This window comes from Magnolia sinica, chromosome 15, assembly GCF_029962835.1.
Source record: "Magnolia sinica isolate HGM2019 chromosome 15, MsV1, whole genome shotgun sequence".
Lineage (NCBI taxonomy): Eukaryota > Viridiplantae > Streptophyta > Magnoliopsida > Magnoliales > Magnoliaceae > Magnolia > Magnolia sinica.
Window position 1 is genome coordinate 8581966 of NC_080587.1, and position 18384 is coordinate 8600349.

The following is an 18384-nucleotide window of genomic DNA, read 5'->3' on the forward strand; positions in this document are numbered from 1 at the left end:
CCTGTAAATCGATGCTGCTGCTATACATTCCGTGAGAAGTTGAAGGTGCACTCCATGTGTTTAAGAAAATGTCGTAGAGGCTCGATCTTGGCTCAAACTCGGCTCGAGCTGGCTCGAGCTGCTGACCAAACCAAGTCGAGCTGGCCAATCAGGCTTGAGGACTGAGCAGAGCCGAGTTCGAGCTAGGCTCAGCTAGTGGCCGTGTCAGGATGGTTGTAAACAAGTGGGCCCCACATTTAGATGACCCCATATTGATGTGGGCCCACCTAATGGATGGTCCACATCAAAGGTCAGCCCATTATGATAAATAACCCACATCCAAAGTGGCTTGGCATGATGGACAACTCACTTCAAAGGTGGAACTTACATAATGGACGGTCCACATCAAAGGTGGGATCTACATGATGTGCAGTGGACATTCAAGCTAGCCCCACATAATGGACAAAGGTTGGCCCCTAATGATGAATGGCCAATATCCAAGGCGAGCCCTGCATGATTGGCAACCCACATTGAAGGTGGGGCCCACATGATAGATAGTCCACATCATAAGCTGGCTCCACATGATGGCTAATTAATAATGGTGGGTCTCACATGATGGATGATCCTCATCAAAGCTCGGCCCTAATAATGAGTCGCCCATATCCAAGGGGGACCCTGCATGATGGACAACCCACATCAGAGGTGGGGCTCACATGATTGATGGTCCACATCAAAGGTGGGCTCCACATGATGGGCAGTGGATATTGAAGGTGGGCCCCACATGATGGATGACAGACATCAAAGGTGGGCCCTATAATGAACAGTGCACATTTAGGCCCATTTGGATACCACTAAATAAGCTACCTTTTCTACTTACACACAATAGATAAGTATGTTTGGTTTATGATCAATTATATGTAACATTTTTACTTAATGTTACTTAATCACTTTATCTTAATAAGTAGAAAGAATTAAGTAGCTTATCTTAAGTAACTTACAATCCAAACGCCCTTAAAGGTGATCCCTTAATGATGAATGGGCCACATCAAAGGTGGGACCCACACATTGAATGGTCTACGTCAAAGGTTGGCCCCACATGATGGACGATAGATGTGAGGGGGACCAAATAGACTTGAGGGATAATTACTTGTGATGTTTGAAGCCAAACATGATTTTCTAATTTTTGGCTGATAAGTATGCCGTTTACCAAGCTTACTTATCTACTGAATAAGTAGAAACTAAAATAAGTTACTTATCTAAAGTTACTTGACATCCAAATGCTCCCTAGATATGCAATGTCGTGGCATATATGAGTGCTTGGAGCTAAATCATAGCAATGATTAGTGCATGTGGGATACTTGAAGATGGATAATAAACATGTGGCAAATGTGGCATATGCAAGCATTGAAGCTGAAATATAGCACATGTGGCACATGTGAGGTGAGGTGCTTGAGGTTGTATGGTGGCACATGTGGCACAAGACATGCATTCGCACATTTAACACATGCGGGCCCTATGAGAACTTGTGTACATTGGCACATGCAGGATGCTTTCCACATGTGGGTTACAAGAAAGGATAGAATGGTAGAACATGTGGCGCAGTGGCAGGTGTGGGGCACAATGAAGATAGATGGTGCCACATTTGAGTTTAACTCCATTTTCCTTCCATAGTGGGAAAATGGCCTCCCTTCAAATGAGTGGATGTGTGAGAATGCATTAAAAATAGTTTTCAATAAAGATAGAAAATGGCAAAAGATGTTTCACATAAATTGCCAAAAAAAAAAAAAAAGAACTTAACAAACAACTAAAAAGTTTTCTTTCCTTTCATTATTCCAAACAAGCCCTTGTGATATTAGTAATAAAAAACATACGTAGAACAAGATTTTGTCAAGGTCATCCTGTCAAATCAATACTCGAGAAAATCACCAGCAGTTTCCATTAAAAAAAATTGCACACACCGGGCAATTGGAACCATCTGCATAGTGGCCCACCAGACCAACAATCCTAATCAACGAACATGAGCCACACTTAAGCTGGAGACAGCTAATTATGTCAACTCACGTGTTGGGCTCTCATTGGCTTATTATATAGTGAAGAATCTTAAGATAGATGGAACATGTACATGCAATGATAGAAGAGGATATGATAGATGGAACATATATAGGCAATGATAGAGGTGGATAATCTTGTATGCGATCTTGAAATCCTTCTCTTTCCCTTACTTTGAACATCTCTAAATTTTTATTTTTTTTTCCTCGTGATTTCCCTGTTAGGAACAAGGAATGGCAGAAGTAGTATCCGGCTTTCTTCAACTAGTTATTGAAAAACTAGCATCGCCAATCCTAGAAAAGTGTGAACTGTTCTGGGTTTTTCACAAGGAGATGGAAAAACTAAGAAGCAGGTTATCAACGATACAAGCAGTGCTTGAAGATGCGGAGGAGCAGCCAATAAAGAGCAAGGCGTTACAGAATTGGCTGGGAAAGCTTAAAGATGTGGTTTATGATGCAGATGACATATTGGATGAGTTCACAATCGAAGCAAAAGTGGAAGCTAAACGCAGAAAATTGCAGATCAGCACCTTCTTTTCAGCATCAAACCCACTGTTGTCCCGTTCAAATATGGCAGATAAGATGAAAGAGATAGGGCAGAGATTAGATAAGATTGCTGAAGAGAGGTCTCAATTCCATTTGATAGGGGGAGAACGGGTGTCAGATATTAAAGGCCGAGAACCAACTGATTCATTTGTAATCGAATCAGATGTTTATGGAAGGGAAGAAGATAAAAGAAGGGTAATGGAATTACTGCTTAGCAATGATAACGGAGAGGATGTTACCATCATTCCCATAGTCGGTATGGGGGGCCTTGGGAAGACCACACTCGCTCAATTAGCTTACAATGACGTGAGGGTAGCAACGCATTTTGTATTAAGAATGTGGGTTTGTATGTCGGACGATTTCAGTCTGAGTAAGGTAACAAAAGATATCATAGAGTCAGCAACCCATAGCAAATGTGATCTCCAAAGCATGGATCAGCTGCAGCATCGCCTAAGAGAATTGCTGAGGGAGAAGAAGTTTTTACTTGTGTTGGATGATGTGTGGAATGAAAATTCCATGAACTGGGATCGATTGAAACAATTCCTCAGAGAAGGTGCGAGGGGCAGTAAAATTATAGTAACTACCCATAGTGACAAAGTTGCTTCATTCATGGGCACTATCCATCCGCACCATTTGCCAAAATTATCAGACGATGATTGTTGGTCTCTGTTCAAGCAGCGGGCATTTGGGTATGGAAGACAAGAACATCCAAACCTTATAATGCTTGGAAAAGAAATTGTGAAGAAGTGTGGGGGGGTCCCTTTGGCGGCAAAGGCGCTAGGAAGCTTGATGCACTTCAAAACAGAGGAAGGAGAGTGGCTGTTTGTCAAAGATAGTGACATTTGGAATCTGCCTGAAGAGAATCACATTTTACCTGCTTTGAGGTTGAGTTATTATCATCTTCCACCACATTTGAAGCAATGCTTTGCATACTGCTCAATATTTCCAAAAGATCATATAATCGAGAAGGAGAAGCTGATCCGACTATGGATGGCAGAAGGTTTTATTAAATCATCATACAGAAGAAAACAAATGGAAGACGTCGGGGGAGAGTATTTCAATAATCTATTATGGCGGTCCTTCTTTCAGGATGTTGAGAAAAATGAAGATGGGAATATAGAATGGTGCAAGATGCATGACCTCGTGCATGATCTTGGCATGCTCTGTTGCTGGGAATAAATGCTCGATTGTGCCAGAAAAGAATGCAGTGAGTATCCCTAACAATCCTCGTCGTTTGTTATTGGAGTGTGGGTATAAAAAATGTTTCCTAACAGACCCAGAGCCCTCAAGCAGAGAAAACCATTTGCGGACGCTGCTTGTGCTTGGAGGTCAGAATTTCAGCATTCTTCATGATGTTTTGGAACATTTTATGTTCTTACGTGTGCTAGATTTACACAATGTGAATGTCACCACGGAGTTGTTGGATTCAATCAGCAGTTTGAAGCACTTAAGATGCCTCGAGTTCTCTGGTACTGAAATACGAGCCCTTCCTGAATCCATTTGCACACTTCACCATTTGCAAACCTTGAGAATCTCAGGGTATAATTATCTCAAAGAGTTACCCGGGGACATGAGCAAAATGACTAGCCTAAGACATCTTGAAATTGATTTCTGTCGTCAATTGACCCATATGCCAGCTAATATGGGAGAATTAAAGTTCCTTCAGACCTTGCCAATACTTGTAGTTGGTAAGGATAGTGGATGTGATATAAGAGAGCTGCAAGGTCTAAACCTTGGAGGAGAATTGACTATTCAAAACCTCGAGAATGTGATGTGTGTAGCAGATGCCCAGGAAGCAAACTTGAAGGACAAGCCGAACCTTCGTAAGTTATGCTTTTCATGGGGTGGGAATATTGATCTTCAGTTGGAAGGAAACGTGGAGCAAACCCTTGAAGGTCTCCGACCGCATCAAAATCTCAAAAGGTTGACTGTGGAAGAGTATATGGGTGTCAGATTTCCAGATTGGATGAGTTCTTCATTTCTTCCAAATCTGATTGAAGTTTCAGTGATTAATTGCAGAAGATGCGAACAGCTCCCCTTGGTCAGCCACTCACCATTCCTGAAGGTTCTTATGACATGGGGAATGGATGCTGTGAAGTCTATTGGAAAGCATTTCTCTGGCGGTGATGATGTTACAGAGGGATTTCAGTCACTGAAAGAACTCAGGTTGATGGATATGCTTAATTTACAGGAGTGGTCAGGATTTAATGGAAGAGAAGTACTCCCTCTCCTTGTCGAATTAATTGTCTCGCGATGTCCAAAGTTAACGATGCTTCCAGACCTTCCATCTCTAAAAAAATTGGTATTGGAGTATGGTAATGAGATGTTGTTAGGTTCAGTGGCAAACCTATCCTCACTTTCCTCCCTTTGCATTTATGGTTTCAAGGAGCTAAGGTCGCTGCCAGATGGGTTGTTTGAAAACAATACCCATCTCTTGAGACTAGATATTAAGAAATGCCCAAAGCTAGAGTCTGTATCTAGGGAGCTTGGAAACCTTGCTGCTCTAGAGTCTCTGTCTATTTATGGGTGTGATAAGCTGGCATTGTTGCCAGAGGAGTTACAAAACCTCACCTCTCTCAGTTCGTTGTCGATTAATGAGTGCAATGGTCTAACGTGCTTGAGGCTACAAGGCTTGAGCTCTCTTCAAGATCTATCCATCTACGGGTGTCAAAGCTTAACGAGTTTGATAGGGGGACTGCAACACCTCACTGCCTTACAATCCTTGGAAATTCATAGATGTCCGGAACTGGCATATTTACCAGAGGGTATGCAGCACCTTACTTCCCTTCGAAAACTCACCATCATGAACCGTCAGAAGTTAACATGTTTGCCGGAAGGGCTACGACATGTCACAACCCTGGAAGAGCTAGTTATTGGTAATTACGAAAGTCTAACGGCTCTTCCGCAGTGGATAGGAAACCTGTCATCGCTTCGAATTTTGGAGATACATGATTTTGATAAATTGACGTGTTTTCCATCAGCGTTGCAACTCCTAACAAACCTCCAACACCTAGAAATCCGGGGTTGTTCATGTCTAACGGCTCTGCCAGAGTGGATAGGAAACCTATCATTGCTTCGATATTTGGGAATTTACGAATGTCCTCAATTGGAGTGTTTGCCATCAGGGTTGCAACTCCGAACAAATCTCCAACGTCTAACAATCCAAGGATGTCCCCAATTAAAGGAGCGATGGTAGAAGGAGAAAGGCGAGGATTGGCACTACATATCACGCATGCCACATATTCAGATTGGCAAGGCTGCCCCCATATAGGATTGTAAGCGCCACTTCTCTCTCAAAACTCATCTTTGCTTTATAATTTGGGGATTTTTACTGGAAAGCTCCTTAATAATAATATGATTGGGAATTTTATAAAATACTACATCATTAAGACTCTATTTACATTTTGGTACCTTTTGTAAAATAATCTTCGTATTAAACTACCTCACCAATCAAGGTATTTGTCAAAGGGTTACCTTATGTCATGTTTTTCATTAAATGACAAAAATGCCCATCCTTAATGATTTATCTCAAACACTTGAATGTAAATACCATGTTTATGAGGTGTTTATTGTTGAAAGCTGCTGGTGGCAAGGGGGCTATTGGTCAGTGCTCTATGGATTTATTTGCCATATCATTTTATGGCATGATTCAAAAATTAAGACACATCCATATCTCAGGTGGACCAAAGAAATAGTGGTCTTTAAGCACCCACAATTAAAAACTTCGTAGAGGCCACAAAAGCTTTGGATCAAGCTTATATTTATTATTGGGAAATGCTTTTTAAGATGAGAAATTATAATATTGCTCACCTTTGCTTTTTCTTTACAACAAAGCAGAAAATCAAAAGTTGCGGGGTCTACGTGATATGTGTCTCACATCCAACCCTCCAACATCTGCACACTAATATTATTATTATACTGAGTAAAATTATGAAAAATCCAACCATAAGGTGGGCTAATCCATAAAAAAATAATGTACACCATTCAAAATTCTCAATTTAAGTGTAGCCCATCAGCTAATATGATTGACCTGATATTTCGGTCATGTTATCACCATGGTGTGGTGCATAGGTTGGATGGTTTGGATGTTATACATATACTACGTGGGCCTACAAGTATCGAGTTTCACTACTTAAGAAAAAATGAGAGTATTTTTGTAATTTCATCCCTCAAAAAGCATCACCTCATAATTTTTAATTGTAGAGGCTTTATTTGGTAAAATATAGATTCCTCAAGAAATTTGAGGTAAAACTCCCAAAAAAAATAGAGGTCACTTCAGTCATTTCAACTGACCAAAAGGCAATCTTACGTGCTTTCCTTTAGTCAAGACACTGTCTACTAAAAATGCTCAACTTACTCTCAGTAGATGTATTATCATTTTAATTAATTGTACTTCTTCAGGAGTGCGATGGAGCCACACATTGGCATCAAACACCGGAGACAATTCAGGAGCTCGTGATAATCATTATCTAAGGCTAATGCTACCTTGAATGCTTGCATGGTTGAAGTTACACTGCAAATGATCAGTTCAAATCTAAGGTAATTAACTTTAAGATTATTCATTTAAAATATTGTTGGAATGAAATTAAGTCACTAAGGCCTAGCTCTGATAAAAAATAAAATTTTAAATGTGAAAAATCATGCAGTTTATAGTATTTTTGTTACATTATTTGATCTGAAAATATTTTAGGCCTGTTTGAATTGATGGAGTCCAAAGAGTAGAATTGAAAAAGAAAATTCGACATCTAAGGAAAATAATGGATGAGGAAGTCCATGGAAAAGAATCCTATAAAGGTTGCCTATGTTACTTTCCATGATTTTATGGCCCGTTTGGATACCACCAAATAAGTTACGTTTTCTACTTACAACAGTAGTTAATTAACTTATTTCAAATAAGTTTGGTTTATGATTAGTTATAAGTAACTTTTTTGCTTAAAATCACTTAATCACTTCATTTAGTTTTTTAAGCTTTTCTACTTTTCATAGTTACTGAAGAGAGGCGCCAGGATAGACGAAAGAGAGGAGAAGCTGATAAGTATGTTGTTAACCAAACATACTTATCTGCTTAACTTATGATCCAAATGCCCACTAAGGGAAATGTGGAATGATCACTAATGAAAAAGTGATATTTACCTCTCAAAAAGTGTGGAAATGTGGATAATCAAGGTCTTTGGAAGAAAAGGAAAACGCTTTTTTTTTTAGGAAAACTGTAGAAAAGAAAATAGTTTCTCACATGTTACTTTATTGTCGCAACGGATGGAAAACATCACATCAGCACTTTTCCACTTATTTTTTGGATTCCACCAATCCAAACGGGCAGGCCAATCATCCTTTTATGGACTATCTCAATTTTTTGGTAGATGCATTGTATGGTTCCTGGATTGCCTTTTATGGTTAACTGTATGTGTTTGGCAAACAGATCATTTAAACACCATCATTTCATTGTGGAATGGGAGTGGGACTCGTGCAAATGAGATGATAGGGCCTAGCAGCAAACATGCCATTGTGGTACACTTGTGGGAGACTGAGCAAAACAGCTGGTGGTTGAACGAAAAATCAGGCCAGTCTGCTTATTAGGTAGGTGACAAGCTGTAACGCCCTGAAAATCGGGGGGTCGAGCAGGAGCCCAACTCCGGAGTTCCAACGCATCACTTATGTAACATGGAAAGAAATGATTTAATGTTGTCGGTGTTAGTGCATTAGACATGAGTGAGATTATACCAAAACAGCATATCATACTCCAGAGACAGTTAAATTTCGCAAGTGGAAGACTGTGATAGATATATATATATATAAAGCATATAAGGGGTAGTGCGTCTCCAGAGTATAATCATGTTCCAGGTTAAATAATTACATGTATCATTTCACATTACAAAATTTCAAAGGGTGTAAGTCCGTTTACATCATGAAATCCCTGTAGCCCCAACGATCAGAATGCGGCCTACATGAGCTCGCCTGAATACTGCATATACCAGAACTCCTCATTGACATCAAAATCATGCTCCGCTTCATAAGCCGCGCCGTCATCTACAACTAAGACAAAGTCTGGTTGGTGTTTTAAAATACCGTCCCAGAACGTGGGAGTGAGTGATCAACTCAGTGGAACTATAAGGCAAAGGTTAACATGTTATCAATTTAGTTAAGCAGTAATGATAACGCAGTATAACAATCATGTCCTATATTACTCTTGTTAATGCAAGCATGGTATATGATAATGATGCATGCCCTCGCCTACACTCCCTCAGCGACTTCATCTCACGTTCGCGCATGGCATCCTCCCAAAACGTGCGCTTCCTCGCCAAAGCACATGCAATGCGGTGCATGATCGTGTTAGCCAATACTTAATTAAGCATATTCATACAGCAGGATTGGAAAGCTAAGACACCTCCCTTTATATCATTTACCCAAACAATGATCCATCTAGGGTCGTCAATCTTAATTAAATCACATACGATAGCAGTTTTAGGTCGCTACGGAAAAGCTCGTCACCATTAGCGCAGACCTAGTTTATACTCAAGGTTACTACGGAAAGGCTCGTCGCCTTAACGTAGTCCTAGTGTATACTCAAGGTCACTACGAGCTCGTCACCTAATCGTAGGCCGACAGTTCGAATACAGTGTCTCATACCACCGTATTCGGCTCATAAGTTTGGGTTGGTCACTGGTCAATACGGGGAGGCTCGTCTCCCTAGCGTAGGCCGACAGCTCGACCACGGTTTCCCATACCACCATGCTCGGCTCATGAGTCTTAGCGAATCGAGGTACCAGGGTTAAACGAGCTTTTCCACTGGTAAGTTGGTACCTTAGATTCAAGCAATAGCGTCCATACATGGTGAACATACATTAGACAAATTGGGTTACTTGACAAGCTCGACTAGTACGAGCATACGTTGAATTAGTCGACATGGAGCGCATACGCACCCCTTGTGGCCTAACCACTATCGATAATCACCGTACGACTCGGATTCATCGGACGTATCCGTCGTGGCTAAAACAGCTTGGCCATCGACAATGAACCATTACCGATTACCTGGACTACATCGTAGCCCCAATCACACTTCAAGCAATGGCATTCACATGTGATCATCAAACACAGCATGTGACAACCAATTCAGATATAAATCTCATATAAGCATTTTAACGAACACATAGAGTACATGTTATCATACATAGGCATTCCATACATAAATCACGTAGTAGCAAGATAGATTACATAAAAGGAAACTATAACTATAGATGAGGGCGTTGAGGATCCTATCTCCACACCCTCATTAAATACATCTCATAAAGCATTTTCTCATTCAGGCATTTATGAAACATAAAAACTACACATATTACATACATGTAATAAGTTAGTTAAAACACATATTATAGCAAATCCTCCCACATAGGAGTTGCCACACGTACAACCATCATGTGTTCCCAAACGTCCATCACAACAAGCACAAATCATAATTCCATATCCATTCAGACATTTCAACAAACACATAGAATGCATTTACAATAAACATAGTTTACGTATATGTGAAATATACGGAAAACATTGTATCTAGGCATATGTGATAGCAATAAAGTCAGACATAAATCATTGCTGACATTGAAAGCCTTGAAAACCATAACCTAAATGTTTATAGTCCGTACCTTACGCCGGTAGACTCGTAATGAACTCAGTTCGAACACTAACTTGTCGTCTACGGCACAATGACAACCTATAGTATGAAATAGGTTAGCTGTTTGACTTTTTTCTCTACTTGAATCCCTAAAATAGATTAGGGTTAGGATTTCTTACCCAAGAATGGAATCAGAATCGCCGGAATAGCGATACGGTAATGGTGGTTAAGCACGTGGAGTGGCAGGGAAGAATCACAAGAACGATCTCCCACTTTCTCACACACTTTCTCTCTCTTTCCTTCTCTCTTTGCTCTCTTCTCTCTCCTAGGGTTTAAAAATTCGTATGGAGTGAGAGAGGGGTGGGTTTAGGTGCTTATATAGGCCCAGAACTGATGAGATTGGCCCCATGGCCATGGTATACTTAGGTTATAGCCAAAAGTCGTCTGTTTCGATCCAACGAAGCACATCTGGAGGCCCCTTTTCTGCGTACGGTCTGGGAAAAGTTCCCTAACGATGGATCTATGCCGGGTTAAGTTTTCGGTCCAATCGGATTTACAGATCGACCGCGGAGGATCGGTTTCAATTCAACGGTCATCGACACTCGATCAGGGTCACAAGTACATCGACCTGTGTTGGAAATTTTTCCTGATCCGAGGGTGTAGTTGGGTCAGAATCTGAAGGTCTGAAACCTTAGATTTAGCCTGCAAGCGAACGACTCAATTCACTCAAGTTTTAGTTCGCTTTCTAAAGGTATTCGCGTTTCTCACACACTTCGCTCCGGGCTCAAGTTGTATGTTTCGGGATACTATTAGGACTTAATTTTCGAGACGGTCGTCAAGCCCAATAAGGCGGTTATAACCGTACAGTTTCACGGTCGTCGGACTTTCGACGCGCGGTCTAGGTCCGATACGAAGTTTCAATATGCTCCCGAGAGCAACCGGGTTTAGAGGTTGATCCTAGATTTCAAGGTAATATAGCGTAAATGACTATAAAAGTTTTGGCTCTTGCAAATCATATTTAAAGTGATCTAAGCTAATTTCACAAATAATCCCGTTTAACACTTAGTTAATTCTCGTCTAATTTTTAAAGGATTTGGTCCTAAGTGATTTCTGCCTAAGGTGGTACTCGGGTCTTGGTACGGATTTTTTCGAGACTTTACAATCTACCCCCCCTTAAAGAAAAAATTTCATCCTCAAAATTAGTACTTTTCGTACTCCTCGAGAATCTGAGAATAGTTCTTACGGACCTTGGCCTCTGTCTCCCAAGTAGCCTCTTCCTCAGTGTGATGCGTCCATAATACCTTCACCAGCGGAATAACCTTACTACACAACACCTACTCCTTCCTGTCTAAGATACGCTTTAGTCGCAATACATAAGTAGCGTCCTCACTCAACTGTACCTGCTCCCATTTGATAATGTGGGAAGGGTCAGGAACGTATTTCTTCAGCATAGATACATGAAATACGTTATGTACGCCTACGAGTGGTGTGAGCAAACCAAGGCGGTAAGCCACCACACCCACTCGGTCCAGTATCTGGAATGGGCCAATGAATCTCAGCGTAAGCTTCCCCTTATTTCTAAACCGAAGGACTCCCTTCATAAGGAAAACTTTTAGAAACACATGGTCCCCGACCTCGAGCTCTAGTGGTCGCTGTCTCGTATCGGTGTAACTCTTCTATCTACTCTGCGCTGCAAGAAGTCGACGCCTGATAATGTCGATCTTCTCTGAGGTCCCCTGTACTAACTCTGGGCTAATCAAACTCTTCTCGCCAACCTCTGTCAGCCGTGCGGTGCTCTACAGGGACACCCATACAAGGCCTCATAGGGAGCCATGCCAATATTAGCCTGAAAACTGGTGTTATAAGCGAACTCGACATAAGGAAGACAGTCATCCCAACTGTCCTTGAAATCAAGTACGCAAGCTCGTAGCATGTCTTCCAACACCTGATTTATCCTCTCCGTCTGCCCGTCAGTCTGTGGGTGGAACGCGGTACTAAACTTCAGTTTTACACCCATTGCTTCCTGGATACGAGTCCAGAAGATAGATATGAATCGCATGTCTCGGTCCGACACGATCTCCATAGAAACTCTATGCAGGCGTACTATCTCCTTGATGTACAGCTTGGCCAAATCGTCTGTTGAGTTCCAAAACTCTAATAGGGAGAAAATGAGCCGATTTCGTCAACTAGTCCACGATCACTCATATGGAGTCATGCCCCTTCCTCGTCTTTGGTAGCCCTGAAATAAAATCCATGGAAATGAAATCCTATTTCCATTCAGCTATGGGCATGGGCTGAAGTAAACCAGGAGGTCGGCGATGCTCTGCCTTGACCTGCTGGCATGTGAGACAACGAGACACATAATCTGCTATGTGGGCCTTCATGTTGCTCCACCAGTACGAGTGCTTTATGTCTCGGTACATTTTCGTATTGCTAGGATGCAGTGCCATCCTCAAATTGTGAGCAGCTTCGAGAACTTCCTTCCTCAAGTCATGAAGATTTGAGACGCGTAGGCAGCCACGATAACGTAAACCCCAATCCGTGCCAACTCTCCATTCTGAGTCTCCACCATCACTAACCCGCTTTCTCAACTCTGCCAACCCTTCATCTTCCTTCCGAGGCACAATGATTCGGTCATCGATAAGTGGCTGAACTCGAATATGTGCGATGCTTTCAAACGGCTCCTCTACCGTAAGTCTCTGCTCAAAGTCCCACATAAACTCTACCATATCCCACTCTGCTATCATCAGCGGAGCCGCAAATGCTAACGCCTTCTTGCGGCTCAACGTGTCTCTCACAAGGTTGGCCTTACCAGGATGGTAGGAGACCTCGAACTTGAAGTCCTTCAAGGTTTCCGTCCACCGCCGCTGCCTCATATTCAAGTCTCTTTGTGTGAATATGTATTTAAGGCTCTTGTGGTTGCAAAAGAGCTTGAACTCCTCTCCATAGAGGTAATGTCTCCAGAGCTTCAGTGCAAAGATGACGTCCGCTAATTTCAGGTCGTGTGTAGGGTAATTTTCCTCGTGTTTCCTCAACTGCTGCAATGCATAGGCAATAACCCTGTCCTTGTGCATCAGAATACAACCCAAACCCATACGAGAGGCATCGGTGTAGATAGTATACTTGACCCCTTGCTCTGACAATACTAGCACAGGGGCGGACGTCAACTTGTCCTTTAGTTCCTTAAAAGCTACTTCTGCCTTCTCATCCCAGGTAAACTTGAGATCCTTCCGAGTTAGTTGAGACAACGGTCTGGCTATCTTGGAAAAATTCCTAATGAAGCGTCGATAGTAACCCGCCAGGCCAAGAAAACTCCTCACTTCAGTAACCGAACCGGGTTGCTCCCAGTTCTGGACTATGGCTACCTTTGCAAGGTCCACAGCTATACCTTCCTTGGACACCACATGTCCCACGAACTTGACTTTTTCTTTCCAGAAGTCGCACTTCTTGTACTGTGCAAACAACTGGTTCTTTCTGAGCTTATCGAAGACTGCTCGCAGGTGCTCCTCGTGATTTTCCCGACTCTTGGAGTATGTCAGGATGTCATCTATAAACACGAAGACGAATTGGAATAGATTCGGTCGAAACACCCTGTTCATCAGGTCCATGAACACGGACGGTGCGTTTGTTAGTCCAAATGACATCACAAGAAACTCATAGTGCCCAAAACTGGTCCTGAAAGCCGTCTTCTACACGTCCTCATCCCTGACGCGCAACTGGTGATACCCTAATTGTAAGTCAATCTTTGAGAAATACTGTGCCCCCTTCAACTGATCGAACAGATCATCTATCCTGGGCAATGGATACTTGTTCTTCACCGTCGCTTGGTTCAGCCTGAGATAATCAATACATAATCGCAGAGATCCATCCTTCTTCTTTACAAACAACACGGGTGCTCCTCAAGGAGACACGCTCAGTTGTATGAAGCCCGACTCCAACAGATCATCGATCTATCTCTTCAGTTCCTCCATCTCACGTGGAGGCATGCGATATATCGGTAATGAAATGGGTGTCGTACCAGGCACCAGGTCAATAGTAAAATCGATCTCGTGCTGGTGAGGCAATCTAGGAATTGTCTTGAACACATTCCGAAAATCCTGAACTACTGGCGTGTTCCCCAATGTCGGACCATCCACATGCTCTAACAAGGTAGCGTAGCAACTGATGCGGTAGTACCAACTGACCTGCACTAGAAATGTAAAGGCCGTGCCTTCGGGTCCATGTGCTGTCACCACCCTATCATCACAATCGATCTCTGCCTTCACCTCTGTGAGCCAATCCACACCGAGAATCACATCATAATGACAAAGTGGTGCGACCATCAAGTCAACGAGCACTGTTCTACTCGCCCCAGCTGAGTCGGTGGTGCCACAAGCCTAAGAGGCGAATCCGCACGTGGCCTCTTACCTAGGAACGGTCTGCTCGGTAGATCTAGTCGGGGCCTCTGACCCATGGGTGCTCGCATACGGGACTGCCTGTCCCCGTCCTGCTCAACTCGCATAGATATGCTCACTAGCTCAGCATAGTTGGGTATGCTAGCGCAGCACATCTTCGAGCGGATTTCGGGTCGTAGACCCTCAGAAAATCGCTGCATACGCATCGGCTTATCAGCTAGTATCAACGGAGCGTACCTAGCTAGCTCCGTGAATCTGTTCTCGTACTCAGAAATGGTCATCCCTCCCTATCGGAGGTGAAGGAACTCTCCCTCATGGTGGTACGTGAGGGAGAAATACTTCTCGCGGAAGCATGTTTCAAAGGCCTCCCACGTCCACACGAAGCCAACGACAACAGTCCAAAGGACGCTGTCCTACCAAAGGCTGATCTCCTTCTCGAATATAAAAGTGACCAACTCCACCTGCTGTGCCTCAGTATAGTGCCGCGGCTTTAGCATCTTAGAGATGCGGCCAAGCCAATACTCGGCCTCCCCGGGTCTGTGAGTACCTGCGAAAGTAGGAGGCCGCAAGTGTTGGAATCGCTCGAATGTGCCGCTAGCACTCGCGTTCCCAGTAGGGTGCACAGGTGATGCAGGTGGGGCCGTGTGCATATTCTGGGCAAAAGCCCCTGCGATGGTGGCCAAGAACTATTGTTGTTGCTGCTAGTGCTGCATCTGCTGCTACTACATCAATAGTATCATCTGCTCCAGCCTATCAGGAGGAGGAGCAGACTGTGTTATGTGAGGCTCGAAGAGGACGCACGGTTCTGCTCAGGAACTGGTGGTACCACAGGTGGGGCAGCCGGTGTCGGCCCATTAGTGGAGCCAGTGGCCGGCTGAGAATTCGGCAGGGTCTCGTGAGTCGGGCCTAAACTGGGGTCCATATGGCTATCGCTGTGGGGAGGTGCCTCGTCAACCGAGTCGCCAAGTGTGAGACGTGTCGTACTCCCCGTGGCCTTAGGTGGCATTCCCTATATACAACATAGGGTGCAACCCGTGAGATTTAGTATATAATACTCAATTCTTCAAGCATTTTACGCAGTCCATAACAAAAGGAGTCATGCATTTCATTAAATAAAATTTTTCACCATACATGAGATATAGTTTTACATGAATCATGACAGGAAACGCATGTGAGCTAATCTAATCAAGCCTTAAATACAATACACTATTAACCTACTCTACTACTAAGCCTACCAAGGCTAAAACATAGAAACCAGGAAACAGCAACCAAGTAGACTAAAAGACGACTGCATGCATGACTAGTCATCAGAATCTGACGATGGTGGTGGCACACCCTTGTCCTGCAGACAACACAGGACAGCCCTTAAGGTGCGAGACACCTTCTTGAATTTTTGCTTCACCAAGGACCGGGTCTCACCAACCTCTTGCCGCAGAGCAGCCTGGCCCTCCTCAAGTCGAGCCAATCGGGCTTCTATAGCAGCCTGATCACTGCCACTCTCCTATGTAGCAGGAGGAGAGCCCTCGTCAGTGTCTTAGGCCTCCTCTTCTTCTTCCTGCTCTCCTTCTTCCTCTATCTCGTTCTCTTCCTCTTCTTCCTCACTCCCCTCATCTTCGCTTTCCATCTCATCCTCACTCTCGTCGAGTCGAGCTTGACGCTGTCTGATGCAGGACATGAAAATTAAATATGATATGCGAGATTTCAGGCTTAAGATCACGCTAGTTCAGAAACAATTACACAAATTCCATATACCACATGAAAGTCCAAACATTCAATTAAGGGGAATTTATGCGGGTCCAGGCTTACACATGATAGGGCTGGATCAATAAAAATTATGAACCAAACGATACTCAAAGATAAGAAATAATCATTCACGCATGCGTAGTAATCAGTCCCTAATCCAAGGGATTCAGAAATTCCAATTCGGGGAACCCTAGGGTAAGAAAATTGGCAAATAACTTAGGGAAAACGTAATCTAGGGCTAGGATTCATGAAAAACGGTTATGAGAGGATAAAAGAGGATAAAATCGGGGGGTCGAGCAGGAGCCTAACTCCCGAGTTCCAACGCATCACTTATGTAACATGGAAAGAAATGATTTAATATTGTCCGTGTTAGTGCATTAGACATGAGTGAGATTATACCAAAACAGCATATCATACTCCAGAGAGTTAAATTTTGCAAGCGGAAGACTGTGATAGATATATATATAAAGCATATAAGGGGTAGTGCGTCTCCGGAGTATAATCATGTTCCAGGTTAAACAATTACATGTATCATTTCACATTACAAAATATCAAAGGGTGTAAGTCCGTCTAGATCATGAAATCCCTGTAGCCTCGACGATCAGAATGCGGCCTACATGAACCCGCCTGAATTCTGCATATACGAGAACTCCTCATCGACATCAAAATCAGGCTCCGCTTCATAAGCCGCGCCATCATCTGCAACTAAGACAGAGTCTGGTTGGTGTTTTAAAACACCGTCCCAGAACGTGGGAGTGAGTGATCAACTCAATGGAACTATAAGGCAAAGGTTAACATGTTATCAATTCAGTCAAGTAGTAATGATAATGCAATCTAGCAATCATGTCTTATATTACTCTTGTTAATGCAAGCATGGTATATGATAATAATGCATGCCCTCGCCTATACTCCCTCAGCGACTTCATCTTACGTTCACGCATGGCATCCTCCTGAAACGTGCGCTTCCTCGCCAAAGCACATGCAATGCGGTGCATGATCATGTTAGCCAATACTTAATTTAGCATATTCATACAGCAGGATTGGGAAGCTAAGGCACCTCCCTTTATATCATTTACCTAAACAATGATCCATCTAGGGTCGTCAATCCTAGTTAAATCACATACAATAGCAGTTCTAGGTCGCTACGGAGAGGCTCGTCACCATTAGCGTAGGCTTAGTTTATACTCGAGGTCACTACGGGCTCGTCACCTGATCGTAGGCCAACAGCTCGAATACAGTGTCCTATACCACCGTTTTCGGCTCACGAGTTTGGGTTGGTCACTGGTCACTACGGGGAGGCTCGTCGCCCCAGCGTAGGCCGACAGCTTGACCACGGTGTCCCATATCACCATGTCTGGCTCATGAGTCTTAACGGATCGAGGTACCAAGGTTAAACAAGCTTTTCCACTGGTAACTTGGTACCTTAGATTCAAGAAGTAGCGTCCATACATGGTGAACATATATTGGAAAAATTGGGTATATTACTCTTGTTAATGCAAGCATGGTATATGATAATGATATATGCCCTCGCCTACACTCCCTCAGTGACTTCATCTTACGTTCACGCATGTCATCCTCCCGAAACGTGCGCTTCCTCGCCAAAGCACATGCAATGTGGTGCATGATTGTGTTAGCCAATACTTAATTAAGCATATTCATACAGCAGGATTGGGAAGCTAAGACACCTCCCTTTATATCATTTACCCAAACAATGATCCATCTAGGGTCGTCAATCCTAGTTAAATCACATACGATAGCAGTTCTAGGTCGCTACAGAGAGGCTCGTCACCATCAGCGCAGGCCTAGTTTATACTCAAGGTTACTACAGAAAGGCTCGTCGCCTTAACGTAGTCCTAGTGTATACTCGAGGTCACTACGGACTCGTCACCTGATCGTAGGCCGACACCTCGAATACAGTGTTTTATACCACCGTATTCGGCTCACGAGTTTCGGTTATTCATTGGTCACTACGGGGAGGCTCGTCGCCCCAACGTAGGCCGACAACTCGACCACGATGTCCCATACCACCATGCCCGGCTCAAGATTCTTAGCGAATCGAGGTACC

The 18384-nt window shown here is 43.3% G+C and overlaps 3 protein-coding genes across 3 annotated transcripts; all 3 read left to right on the forward strand.

Annotated features, from left to right (window-relative positions):
* The first annotated feature begins 2261 nt into the window (after window positions 1–2261).
* On the forward strand, window positions 2262–3752 carry LOC131226805 (putative disease resistance protein RGA3). Its single transcript, XM_058222531.1, has one exon. It carries the CDS (start codon window positions 2262–2264, stop codon window positions 3750–3752), a length of 1491 nt encoding a protein of 496 aa, XP_058078514.1.
* On the forward strand, window positions 3753–5769 carry LOC131226806 (putative disease resistance protein RGA1). Its single transcript, XM_058222532.1, has 3 exons — window positions 3753–3780; window positions 3848–4982; window positions 5055–5769. The coding sequence occupies exons 1-3, from the start codon at window positions 3753–3755 to the stop codon at window positions 5767–5769; spliced, it is 1878 nt and encodes a 625-aa protein (XP_058078515.1).
* Window positions 5770–11651: 5882 nt separating this feature from the next.
* Window positions 11652–17585, forward strand: LOC131226807 (uncharacterized; the record flags this gene model as incomplete). The annotated part of the gene is made up of 3 exons (XM_058222533.1): window positions 11652–11687; window positions 12620–12709; window positions 17547–17585. Coding segments are annotated over exons 1-3 (165 nt in total), but the record flags the coding sequence as incomplete, so codon positions are not given.
* Window positions 17586–18384: the final 799 nt, after the last annotated feature.